This window comes from Gasterosteus aculeatus, chromosome 7 (genome assembly GCF_964276395.1).
Source record: "Gasterosteus aculeatus chromosome 7, fGasAcu3.hap1.1, whole genome shotgun sequence".
NCBI classification, from domain to species: Eukaryota; Metazoa; Chordata; class Actinopteri; order Perciformes; family Gasterosteidae; genus Gasterosteus; species Gasterosteus aculeatus.
In genome coordinates this window covers 4016106-4028973 of record NC_135694.1, presented here as the reverse complement: position 1 = coordinate 4028973, position 12868 = coordinate 4016106, and the positions used below count along the sequence as shown (strand labels likewise).

General features: G+C 48.3%; 2 protein-coding genes across 2 annotated transcripts; both read left to right on the top strand.

Annotated features, from left to right (window-relative positions):
- Positions 1–565: 565 nt before the first annotated feature.
- LOC120821956 (thialysine N-epsilon-acetyltransferase) lies at positions 566–4753 on the top strand. The gene is made up of 6 exons (XM_040181115.2): positions 566–937; positions 1110–1161; positions 1444–1527; positions 1959–2060; positions 2139–2179; positions 2298–4753. The coding sequence occupies exons 1-6, from the start codon at positions 875–877 to the stop codon at positions 2463–2465; spliced, it is 510 nt and encodes a 169-aa protein (XP_040037049.1). The 5' UTR covers positions 566–874; the 3' UTR covers positions 2466–4753.
- Positions 4754–5226: 473 nt separating this feature from the next.
- tnfsf12 (TNF superfamily member 12) lies at positions 5227–11593 on the top strand. The gene is made up of 6 exons (XM_040181114.2): positions 5227–5937; positions 7293–7374; positions 8851–8907; positions 9097–9120; positions 9225–9352; positions 9530–11593. Exons 1-6 carry the CDS (start codon positions 5764–5766, stop codon positions 9803–9805), a joined length of 741 nt encoding a protein of 246 aa, XP_040037048.1. The 5' UTR covers positions 5227–5763; the 3' UTR covers positions 9806–11593.
- Positions 11594–12868: the final 1275 nt, after the last annotated feature.

The window sequence follows — 12868 nt, the reverse complement described above, 5'->3', positions numbered from 1 at the left end:
CTGAAGTTCACAGTCTGGTGACATATCCACAGTGTGCGTCATCACGAGCAGCACTAAATATAACCTCTGCAGTATGGAACACCCTTTGTGAAATCAAGCTCGGTTATAATGTTTTCTGGAATGAATAAATAACAATAAAATGTATGTATATGTGTAAAGTTAATCTACAGCTATTTTTTTTAAATAGTCACTGGGGCTCTGCTGATTTAATTATGCTCAAGAGGTAGGGTTTTTTCCAGATATATCATATACAACAGTTGTATTTTGTATGCACTTGCATAAATAAATTAATACGATTAATTTTGGCGACTGAACAAACACTTTTGTACATTGAAGAGTTGAACTACACTGATCCCACAAACATGCATGTTTAAAGTCTGACACCTTACTAGGGCCCCCTAGAGGCCACCGCGTGTATTACGGGAAAAATATGAAGAAAACTGAATTCATAACGGTTTTGTCAAATGTAAAGATTGTCAAGATAAGATTAAAGCGTATTATTCACTTTGGTGTGAATATTCTGAGCCAATTTTTAAGGAACAGTGGCGAAAAAGCTGATGACGCAACCAGGAAACCCTCCCTAGTACAGAGCATCCGGCCGTTGCAGGACCCGGCCCACGTAGACCGCCGAGGCTGGGCCCTCCCGAGGCTGCGGACCGCGAAACGAGCCACAGCTAAGGAGGAGTCTGACGAATAGCCAGTGCCCTCGTTTCGGTGGGAGGGCGCTCTGAGCCGGCGCATCGTGGGGTTTGCGTCGAGGAGCGTCGCGTGTGACCTCCAACGCCCTTTTCTGCCCACGTTACACGCACGTCCGGATCCCAGAGGAACCCAACATCTAAAAAAAACACCACCACCACCACCATCACCACGCAACATGGACTTCTCAATCCGTCCAGCCAACGTGGAGGACTGCAAGGACGTCGCGCGGATGATCGTGGTGAGCCGGACGCGACCTGATGTGTTTTTTTGTTTTATACTCTTGTCTTCGGCAGCGCGCATGCGCAGTACGCGCTCATTTTGCACACTTGACATGTTTTTAAGGAAACTTTGTTGATATTTCGGACGCAGAATGGCCGGTGCGTGACGTTGTGTCCCCGTGTTCTTCGCAGGAGTTGTCCGAGTATGAGAAAGTGGCGGACCAGGTGAAAGTCACGCAGAGAGGTAACGGGGGAAAAGCAACGTGAATGTTTGAGTTGCGCTGCACAAAATAAACACAATCTAGGTCAGACATACAGCAGCAAGACAGTGACACTACGTGACCTTCCTCGCAGGCAATTCAACGTGCTTTAAAGCAGAAACATGTGTATTTATTTTAATATCTGTAGAAATGATGTGAAGGATTAAAGAGGTGCAGAATAGTGATGTAACGGCAGTATATTATAACGCTAAATATCAGTTTCGATCTATGTGACGTGAAATGTGTGATGTTGATTTCATACGCAGACTTGGAGCAGGACGGCTTCTCCAAGAACCCGTTCTTCCACGGGATCGTCGCCGAGGTGCCGGAACAGCACAAAACCAAAGAAGGTGAGGAGGAGCGTGACGCGTTCATCAGTTTAAAAAAGAAGAGAAAACCACACAAAATAGATCTGATCTGTGATCAGCGACAGCAGGCGTTTAATTTGGGTTAGAGCCTTTGGCCCGCGCGTAAAGTGGCTCGATCGGATGGTCTAAATCCAGTCTGACTCAAATCGCTCTTCTACGTGTAAATACTATAATCATGTCATGTCCCCGTGAGACAATCAGAGGCCCATAAGACACAGAAGTGCGTCCAGTAATAGCAATAAGAATAATTGTAATAAGTTGTATGAATTAGTGCTATAAAAGCAAAAAATAAGTCTAAAAAGATGTTTAGCAGAATAAATGAACGTTACGTTTTCTGCTGCCTTGAATACGTGTAATTACAAAGAATACAGGTTCCTTCACATGTTTGTTTTTTTTGTTCTTTTTATTTTCAGGCCACACAAAGATTGGATATGCACTTTACTTTTACTCCTACAGCTCGTGGTCAGGCAGAGCCGTGTACATGGAGGACTTGTACGTCATGCCCGAGTTCAGAGGTACAAAGCACTTGTGGCCAGGAGAAAAAAAAGCTTTTTGTGTGTGCAGGAGATTCTAAAGTAATTGATCTCTTTCAGGGAAGGGCATCGGTAAAGCGCTTATGAGCAAGGTAGCTCAGGTGAGTAATACATCTGGCCCTGATTTGACCTTTGTCCTCGAGCCGCGGCCCTCTTTTCTCCTTTTAATAAACGGCGCGTAACCAAGGGGGGGGCCGTGTCTTTCCTTCCACCCCGCAGCTGGGCCTCGCCGCCGGCTGCAACCAGCTCAACTTCACCGTCCTGGACTGGAACAAACCGTCCCTGGACTTCTACCTCAGCCAGGGCAGCGTCGACGTCACCGCCAGCATGGGCTACCACTGCATGCGCTGCCAGGGCGAGGCGCTGGAGCGCCTGGCGCAGCCATAGGCCGGCGCCCGGACGGCGGAAGGGGCCTTTCGCCCGGGGCCGATCAGGTCACTCAGTGCAGGGATAGAGCGCCACCCGGTGGCCCCGCTCCAAACACGGTGACAATCGTTAGGCCGACCTCTCGGAGCGTTGAAGTAATTGGCTGTTTGTTGGTGCTCCGCCCCCCTTTAGTAACTTTTTTTTTTTAATAGGCTTCCTAAGCTCTCACGCTAGCGCAAAACCAATATGCAGCTCACTGCGGTGGAGACGGCGGACTCACCGTTGAAATTTTTAAAAGAACGTGTCGTCTATTCCACACAAAACCGGGCCTGAAGCTGAAATTGAACAGTTCAACAACTGTCGGATTTTATTAGCTGTCAAATAGCATTAGCAAACTGTTTTATTATATTGGATATTATAATATATTCATGCGCAAAATCGAAACAATTCCATTTCATGTGGCGCTATTGCGTAGTGCATATATATATATATATATGTATTTAAAAATACATCCACAGTATCGGTCTTCCGCAGCTTGATGCACACAGCCATGTACCTGCTGTGCCTTTTCCACGGTTCGAAGACGGGGTTCAACAAACAGTCAATCGGCTCGTAACTTAGGGAGTCAAGGCGGCAGTTTTTAAGTATCGGAATGGGGCCACACGCAAAACGTTTTAATAGTCCATCCGAGGCACTGAGGTCTGTGTTTTGTGTTTACGCGTCTCGTGACATCTTTTGTCCCAGTGCACCGTTTGATTTTGGGTGTTAAATGGATTAGTTAGCTGAACCTCTTGTGACGTAATGATCGAACATGTGGGCAGGAGGAAGGTCTGACAGGAGTGTGTATGTGGTCGGGGTGTGTGAGTTTTGGAGGAAGTCTTAACAAAAAAAAATTATACTTTTTCTTCTTTTTTTTGCACAAAATTCCACAAAAACCTTATGCATCACAAAGCCGAGATGAACTTAAGATTTAAGAGTGAAAGAGTGATTTTTTCTTTTGGTATGTTATCCCTTTAGATGTACTATAACCTTTGGCAACAGCACCAAAGAGTCAGTCACCTCCTCCCCTCGTCTCCCTGCTAAGCCGCGCTGTGAAGCTGTTGTGATGCACAATGTACAACTATTTGCACTGTTTTCTTCCCCTTTTCCGCTTCGGAGGCCGTCTCGTGTTCTAAGGAGGAGGATTGCAGAAAAAATAGTGGAAATGCAACAAGCTCTCTGGAGCGGTTTCAAAGAAGGAAGCCTAAAATCCGAGATAAATGATGCATCTGGTGGAATTTAGGAAAATCAAAGTCTTGGACCGGGCTCGGTCTGTGTCTTTGAACCTGGCCTGCTGAAATGAAAAGGGGGGCATAATTCAGGCTGCATTTCTGTTTCATATCCAGTCCAATTTAAAATAAATAAATAGAGGCCTTTCTGTATCATTTCCAGCAATTTAATGAAAAACAGACGTGAGTTTTGGGGTTATATTTAGTTGTTGCTTTTCCATCACTCTAAACAAGTAATAACCACAGACTCCTCTTTGTAACTTGTGTATTTTGCATTTCATTCGATACTTTGTTTACAACATTTGAATCCTCAGGATGCACTTTTGTTTCATTGTGCAAAATCGAGCTCACCGGGAATATTGAGGCTTGAATAGAGCAATATTTTATCTTTATCAAGAGAAACTTAACGAGTTCAGCTCCGGCCTAAAGGTTCTCCTGTTACATTTGCAGTCATGCTATTAAGAGAGTGCGTGCTCAAATAATAATAATAACAAAGAGTCCAAGGAAAATAGAGAGATATTTATATCCTTTCATGTCTGCAACTTCCCCTCTGTTAAACAGCACAAACCTTGTTCCCGGCATTGGATTCCTAACACGGTGTCAGTGCCTGATTCCTGTCAAGTATTTGCAATGAACGAAGACTCTCTGAAGAGCAACAAGAAAGACGCGAAAAGACGATTCAGGTTTCATCTGCAGGGTGCGCACGCGAGTGCTGCAGTCGGCGTAAGGGAGCCGAGCTGGGCTGAAGTTGTCAAGAGAAGCCTCGGGTGTGTAAACCAGTCTTCATAACTGGAATAGTTTCTTCGTGATGTGTCTTCAAACGCTATGTGCTGTCACTGATGTTTTCACAGCGTCTCGCTGTTTCAGAAATACTGGTACAGAAAAAAATCTGAAAGCCGTGTTACAATTAGCGTAGAACGTGCATGAAAAAAAAAAGTGTTTCAGCCGTCCTGTTGTCACCTGTTGTTGTTCTTGTGTACTTGTTTGAGTGCTCTGTCCATTTAACACTAAAGAATAAAACCCCAGACTGCAGTTAACGAACAGTGGCTTCCAGATGTTTTTTTTTAAACTATTCCAAGTGTCAAGCGTCAACTATTCACATTTGTAGAAATTCGACTTAAATTAGAATATAAAAAATGTATAATATGAGCTGGAAACGGGTCAAATTAGGCAGTTACACTGCACTTGACCTGTAGGGGGCGCACTAACACCTCCCGTTCTTCAATCCCCATGAAATGTTCAAATAACGATGTAGTATGGAGCTCAACTCAGATGCTCAGCGTACATGCATGTATCATACATGCACACAACGTCTTAAATACGGTCACACACAAACACAGGCGCAGTATTTAACAAACTACGGTGAGGAATGAGGAAATGCTTATTGCGCGATGGACAGATGGAAGGAATGTGCACATTCATGCCGTCTGAAAGATCATATTCCAGATGTAAGCAGCATCCCCAGAGCCACCGAGCCTCCGACGCCCCCGCGCGGCCACAAACGGGACTGTTACACGCGTGACTGGCACACATTGTCAAGGCGTGCAAGTTGATGAGAGCGACTCGAGCTGCGGAGGAAGCCCCGCTGCGCTGCGCCCGTTCCTCTCCTCCTCCTCCTCCTCCTCCTCCTCCTCTTTCTCCGCACGCGCACCTCGTTCTCCTTTGCCCCGCGGATGCACGCTGGTACCACAGCACCGGCGCGCGGAAAGTTCACCTCCAAGTGCGTGCGTGCGCGCGCGGGCGCTCCCAATCGGTCGGTCAAATAGAGCGCGCCCCCCCCCCCACGCAGATCGCTGTTTAAAGGGAAACACAAGAACGCTGAGTCAATCTGCGGTGCGTGCGTGGATCGTTTTTCTTCTTCCCCCCCCCCCTCCCCCCCCGCACCCCTCCACCCCCCCTCTCCCTCCCCTCCCTCGCCCCGACATGGCCCCCGGGACGCAGACGCGCTCGGAGGGACTCGGCGCTCCGCGGGAATGAAGCCGGAGGAGCGCGCATCTCGGACGTAGGGACGCGGCAGAGCGGCGAGCACAGCGGGACCCGCGCGCGCAGACATGCATCGGCTTCTGCAGCGGAGGAGCGTGCGCAGGCTGCGGGTCGTCTGGGCGTCTCTCGCCCTGGTGGCGCTGTCCCTGGCGGCGTGCAGCGCGCTCTTCACGGCGTGGACCTGGCGACAGACGCGCGACCTGTCGCAGTCCTTCAAGATGCTGCAGGACCGCGTGGAGCAGGTTTGTGTGCGACTCGACAGACACCAACAACAACAACGACAACAACGACAACAACGACGACGACGACAACGACGGAAAACAAACAGCGACAGAAATATTTACGCGCCTGCAACTATCGCAGACCTTCAAGTGTTTGTTATGTAACTTTCTTTATTTTTGTGGAGGGGGGGGGCTGTGGTTATAGGAATCTTTTGCGGGGGGTATAGTTCAACATGCCCCCCCCCCCCCCTCTCTTTCTCCTCTCTACACGTACTCGATTCTATTGCACCGTTTCTCTGCTTAGCACTTTTATTGCTTACCAATAAGTGCAGTCAGGTTGTGTGGATTAACACACACACACACACACACACACACACACACACACACACACCTACCCCCCCCCCCTGCCATGTTTAATTACCCCGGTGTCTTTACTGGAAGGCCTCAACTATTTGCCATGCGTGGAGCACTTTGTGACTGACTGTCAGGCTTCGGGGCAATAAAGTGTGTCAAGTGTAGAAATCCTTTTGCAACTTCTCGTGCACGAGGGGGGGGGGTCACGGTCACGATTAGCAGCAGGAATCGCTCCCAAATTGCAATGCAATCTCATGCATGGTGCGGATTTGAGAGAAAAAAGAAAAGACTTGTGTGTCAAGACTCTCTCTCACTCTGAGGGGGGGGGGGGGGGGGGGGGGGGGGGGGGGCGGTTGCATCACGAGGCAAATTACCGTCGCTGCCAAAGCAGCCGAAAAGGAGCCGATGGAATCTTTTCTGGTATCAAATTCGCCGTGTTTACCAAACCAGGTTGCACTGGATCGGCGATCAGGAGGCCAGTTTGGCTGTGTATCCTGTTGACAGACCCACACACACACACACACACACACACACACATCCCAGAATTGGACACGTGGAGTGTTGATGCTGGAGCCGTTCCCAAGGGGCCCCGTTCTGTCCATTTGACCGTTGGCCAACTCGCTGATGAGAGCCAGTGAGTGAGCGTCTGGAGAGCGGAGAGCAGCCTCGCTGCCTCCATTTCCACAGTGGCAGTAAATTTAGACTTTCCCTGAGCCCCCCCCTCACAGCGCCGGTCCCCCCCCAGCCAAGAATTGGAAACTTTTGCCGACGCAACAAAACACATTTTCTTCCCTTGGAGTTAAAGATGAGAGGAATGCGAACCAAAGACGCGCGTTCGGTGTCGCAACCGGTCTCTTGAGGAAGTGGACCTCTTCTAAAACGGGCTGCGAAAGGACGGGGCCTGTTTATGTGGCCGCGCCAGACCAAAGTCATCATAATAACCCCCCCCCCCCCCACACCCGCCGGACGTTTGTTAATAGTGCACTCTTTCTTTACTGTCCCTCTCTCTCTTCTCTCAACAGGTCAATACCCAGAGGAAGGCCATTGTCCAGCTCATCCTGGAGAAGAGAGAGCTGCTGGTGGGACAGAGAGTGAAGAGAGACGGTATTTGCAAATCCACAGTCGTCGCCCCCCCCCCCCAGTAACAAAAAGAATCCCCACAGAGACGAGAGCGTTTAACGCAGACGCTGGGCCACGTGCCACTCTGGTCCCCGGCGGGTCGCCGCGGCGCACAACCCGCTGCTAAAAGTTGACACAGGAAGAAGAAATTACAGGTCTGACCAGAACGGGGCCCTGAAAGCCCAGGAATGAAAGGGGGGGGGGAAAAAGCCCAGCTGGCGCGAGAGCGAGCGCCTTGTTGCACGCTTTTGGGCAATGAAATAGCATTTTTCTTCCCCCGGCCTCTCCGGAGCACACGACGCGGCTCTGATTTGGTTGTGAAAGCGGTGATATTTGATGACCTGTCATTGGCGTATTTGCAAACCCCGCACGCTTGCGTCGCCATCGCGGGGGTCGCTCCATTGTCGACGCTTCTCGCCTTCCCCTCACTGATTTGACCAAAGGATTTCGCCAAGCATGCCGATGTCAGCGATATCCCCCTCTCCAAAACGAGAGAACGTTAATGGGGAATACATTTTTTTTAAAAAGGAGAAAAAAAAAAAGCCCAAACAGCTTTTTCCAGTTTGTGGAAGGCCGACCCCGGCCGGTGACTGGCAGGAAACCGGCGCCGGCCCCCGAGGCCTTTTTAAAAAAAAAGTACGCTCGCCCATACTGCCGTCCCCAATCTGCAGGGTCACCCACCTGCGAGTTGTTTTAGCAGAGACTTCATATTCTCGTACTGTGTGTGTGTGTGTGTGTGTGTTTGGGCCGTACAGTGTTCGTCTTGTATCTGCGTCTGAAATCGCTCCCCGAGGGGCCGGACCGCCAAGCTAAAATAAACCTCGAGTAACAAGAGAGCAAGGCGTTCTGCAGCGCCGGCCTTTTAGCGTTTTGTTTTATTTATTGCATTTATCCGAGCCGTGGCTGTTGGTTCACTCTGTTCTTAATCAACTTTCTTCTGTTTTTTGGTTCACGGAGCAGCCAAAGACCCCCCCACCCCCCTCCCGGACCCTCCCGGCACTTCATCTCTCTCATTTAGCATCCTGAGCTTTGTCTCTCATTTAGTGCGTTTCACTTTTCCGCTGCCCGTCACATCACGCAAAGCTCTCCGTCCTCCTTCACTCCATCCCGCTTTGTTCTCTGTATTTTCTAGATGACTGCGACCAGCTGGCACGGAGATTAGCCACCACAGGCATAAAAAAAAAAAAACGAAAAGAGAAAAAAGAGGCTCACGCTTTTGACCGAAAAGAACACTTTGAGGGAAATATTTTTAAGCATGTGACAGGAAACCCTTTGCCCATCTGCTAACCCCGTTAAAAAATATAACATAAAGAGCCAGGCTGAACGGCTGCAAATGAACACGTCGCGCCATCACGACGGATACAGATGGGTGCGCTTGTTTTATCGAGAGAGAAAGAGAAAAAAAAAAGTGTGTTTTTTTCTCTGCCATTCATACTCTGTCTCTCCCCTTGCCTTCCGAAGGGGGGGCGCCGCGAGGGAGGAATGGGAACGGAAAGAAAGCGGCGTCTCATTTCGAGAGTAAGTGGCTTGGCAGATCCCCCCCCCCCCCCCCTCCCTCACCGGCCTCCCCGCCACCTCCTCGCCGTCTCGCGTAGCATCTGCTGAAGTGGTTTCAATCATATAGCCGCGATGCGATCGAGCTCGTAAAAATCTTAATTGACTTTTCTCTTTTCTTCCCCTTCCAACGTCCCTCCTACTTTCCGCCAGTAACCAAAGTCTCCTCTCAGCAAGGTAAGGCTCATAAAAGTGAGGGATGGAGAGATTTTTCTGTCTGTGAGGTGATTCACCTTGGCTGTGTGGCTGTGTGTGTGTGTGTGTGTGTGTGTGTGTGTCAGTGGGAGAGGGCGGCGTGATAAAGGGCTGGGAGGAGAGGACGTTGAATATGAGTAAAGCGGTGAGGTACAACAAGGAACAAGGCACCTTCACCGTGGAGAAAGCAGGCGTCTACTTCCTGTTCTGCCAGGTGAGTTTGTGCTGGGAGTTGTAGTTTATCAAAGCAGTGGACTTGTCTTTGATAGCACCTTGATGAGACTATTTTTCTTTCATTCTTTCATGTTTCTATAATCAGTACTTGAAATATAATTAAAGGGGGGCTTTTATTTTGTAGTCAGGCCATTTAGTCCCCTCCGTGTCTCCCCAGGTGTTGTTCAACGAGCAGCAGTCCCAGTACGTGAAGCTGGACGTGGTGACGAGCGGCCAGAGGCCCCAGAAGCTGCAGTGCATGGAGGGCTACGGGACGACCCCCTCCGCCGGGCCCCACCGCTTCCACTTCCTGAAGCCCTGCCAGGTGTCCGGCCTCCTGCGGCTGGACCGCGGCACGGAGCTGCAGGCCGTCACGGGCTCCGCCTTCCGGCTGCACACCCTGGGCGACCCGTCGGCCTCGCTGCACGTCTTCAGCATCTTTAAAGTCAACTGAGAAGCCGCCAGCAAACGCAACTTCCTGGGCGGTCGCGCCTCTCCTCCCCCTCCACCCCACCACCCCCCACCCCCCCAAAATAACCTTGATATGAACGACCCAGACATTCGTGGAAGTTGTGGAATTCTTTTTTTTTTTTTTTTTTCTTTCACTCGCGCTGCTGTTTCCGGCAACGCAAAGACACGGACGTTTGGAATTTACGTGAATGTCCGCCCGATACTCGGGTGTCCACGTTGGCCGCCGCGTAACAAAACGCGCTCGCGCCCCCCGTCTTTGATCCCGGCCCGAGCTGCGCGTGCACCTTCCACTTTTTATATCAGCGGTGCCTCGAGGAGCCGAGAGCACGTCCGACCTCGACACTATAACGCCAGTTGTCGATACTATTTTATACTTGTGTGTGTGTGAATATTATGATCAGTACAAGGCAACGTGTGTGTGCGAGTGTAAGGTATTTTTTATAACACTTTGTATTGCGCTTCGCACATATTTTACTTTTTTGAAATTTCAGATAACATGGATGTGAATTTGTGCTTCTCTTTTTTTAATGATTGAATTGGAAGGTTTTTTGTGTTATGGGCTTTTAGGGAGTAATTTCCTCAGCAAGCAAAGGTTTAAATATAGCTTTGTTTCTCTTTTCTTCCTTTTCGATATGTGATATCAAATATTACATAAATTTTGTATTAGAAAATATTCTGATAAATACTTTAAGTGCATCGCGACGACTAAATATGAGAACGATAATTGGCCGTCTTGTGAGCATGTTGGTCTTCTAATCACCATGACAACGCCAACAGCATGCTAGCTTTGCCTATTAGCACTTTGGCCTTTCGCTGACTCTAATTTCATCAAGTCAAGAAGGGAACAAAATGACCTCGACCAATGCGCAGCTCATAAATCACAAGGAGAAAATCAAACCTGCCCCCACGATTATTTCATTTATATGGGTTGTAAACATTTTGATGACCTGGAAAACCGGGAGTCCAAATGAAATCCGATACGCATCGAATGAAGCGCCTGATGTTTGTTCTCCGTCACGTTGTAAGACTGTCACTTCTTTATTTTGAAAGTGAAATTCCTTCCATTTTCCCAAGTGCTGCTGCTTTCTGTAATATTCCCCTCCACAATACAAACTGTGTGTATTTCCAGCAGCGGGTTCAGCACTCCCACTCTTGTTTATAAGTAGTTTTTGTGGACGGACCGCACCGGTTCCTCCTCAGCACTTTAGTGCAGCGAGCAAAGCGTCTTTAAATGGAGCCGAACGTTCCATGTTTTAAAAAAGCAAAAATGACCGTTTTTGAAATGTGGACGTTATTGGCGTGTGTGATTTCGTCACTGCTTTCCTCTTCTTCCTTTTTGTGTGTCTCTCAGCCTCCACACCGCTACCACCATCAGCCCCCCCCCCCCCCGCCCTCCCCCGTGCACCTCACATTTCCCTGTCAGCACCAACCAGACACACACACACACACACACACACACATATGCACACATGCACACACACACACACGAGAAGCCATCTACGTTTTCACTTCCTGAAAAGCTGAAAGTCTTTCCGAACACACACACACACACTTGCCGCAATTCCTATTTTTCTAAATGTCAAAGTTCTTGGTCACAGTTCTTATGCAATGTCCCGGGTTTTTTTCCCCCTCATAAACTTTTGTGTTGTTTTGAAAAAAGCTCCTTCAAACTTTGATGAAAAACTGCTTGTGTGCCTCCAAAAAAAGTGAGCAAATGTTCTAAAATGAATGAATTGGATGGGTTTTATAATAAATTTAGAGCTGATTTAAAGCGGATTGACATTTTTGTATCAAACGATGTGTAGTCGCTTTGTTTGAAATGAAGAACTCCGCTGTGACAAAGAAGTTACGTCCAAACTGGTCACGGTGTGACTCCTGTGTCTGGTCCCACAAAATCCAGCGGCCCCCCAGAATTATCTCGGGCGGTTTGGACTCTCAGTTTAGGAATCGCCGCTGAAATGAATCTGGGCTAACGAGAGGAAATGTCACGTATTAATTAACGCTTGTTATGTTCATTCACTGAGATATTGAGATCCTGAAACTGAATGTCTTTCTATTTCATCCCGCCTCGCTCTACTTCCTGAGCCACCGGCCGTCCCCCCAAAAGGGGCCCTCGAGTAATTATAGAACTGAGATAACAGTAAACACGGCGTCAGCAGAGCAGAGTGACTCTTAACTCTTGGTCATCATGAATCACTACCCATCTGCTGCTCAAGGTCGCTGTTAAACGTGTGTGTGGGAGACAGAAGAAAAACAGCGATAAAGGCCCAGTGAAGAGGAGACACTGAATCACTGCACAGCCGCCCCCATCGTCGTCATCGCCACCAGAGCAGATTGATGGCAATAATAGTCTGTTTGCTGAATGGACCAAAAGTGAAATAGGAGCACATTTTGTTCTGGATGTGATGATTCAGATATTTATTGTTGTAGTATAGAGGCTTTTACTTACTCTGGAGAGCTGAATTAGATGGATGTTTAGGTAATGACCTGGCAGGGCTTTCACGTTAGGTTGAAATATTTGCAGGAAATGGGACAGGACGTTCAAAATCGATCACTTCTGGGCCAAAGTGGAGCTTTTAGTGTCGCTGAGGCTTTTTCATGCTGCATTTACGCGGGTGAAGTGTCCACTAAGCTGTCATGAAATCAAACTGCACAGGCATCACCATTTCGGCCCTGGATCAGGTGGGATATCTGCACGGAATGAAAGATTACAACTGATTGTTGCTAACTAGCGGTTGTAAAAATAAATAAATCCTATTTATATAAAATGAAACCTTGTGCCGGCGGGTTGTGCTGTCCCTTGAATTAGTGATTAGCATCAATGCAACTTTTTATGTATGTGTTTTAGCTATGAGGTTAGCATGCTAAAGTTCAAACAATTACAATGCTAACATGACAAGTACTCCACATTTAGACATAGCATTTTAGCATGTTAGCATTTGCTAATTAGGACCGAACCCAATCATACCTGCAGATGAAGGGAAGCCATCAGTCTTAAAAGTATTTGGATAAAAATATAACCAAAGACAGTAAAGCTCATTTTTGT

What these genes read in the sequence shown, in the direction of transcription:
- LOC120821956 (XM_040181115.2), top strand. Translation starts at nt 875, where the DNA reads ATGGACTTCTCAATCCGTCCAGCCAACGTGGAGGACTGCAAGGACGTC. An exon ending in ACAGCACAAAACCAAAGAAG is followed by an intron (nt 1,528 to 1,958) that starts GTGAGGAGGAGC and finishes TTTTATTTTCAG; the next exon opens with GCCACACAAAGATTGGATAT. An exon ending in TTATGAGCAAGGTAGCTCAG is followed by an intron (nt 2,180 to 2,297) that starts GTGAGTAATACA and finishes TCCACCCCGCAG; the next exon opens with CTGGGCCTCGCCGCCGGCTG.
- tnfsf12 (XM_040181114.2), top strand. Translation starts at nt 5,764, where the DNA reads ATGCATCGGCTTCTGCAGCGGAGGAGCGTGCGCAGGCTGCGGGTCGTC. An exon ending in CAAAGTCTCCTCTCAGCAAG is followed by an intron (nt 9,121 to 9,224) that starts GTAAGGCTCATA and finishes TGTGTGTGTCAG; the next exon opens with TGGGAGAGGGCGGCGTGATA. An exon ending in TCTACTTCCTGTTCTGCCAG is followed by an intron (nt 9,353 to 9,529) that starts GTGAGTTTGTGC and finishes GTGTCTCCCCAG; the next exon opens with GTGTTGTTCAACGAGCAGCA.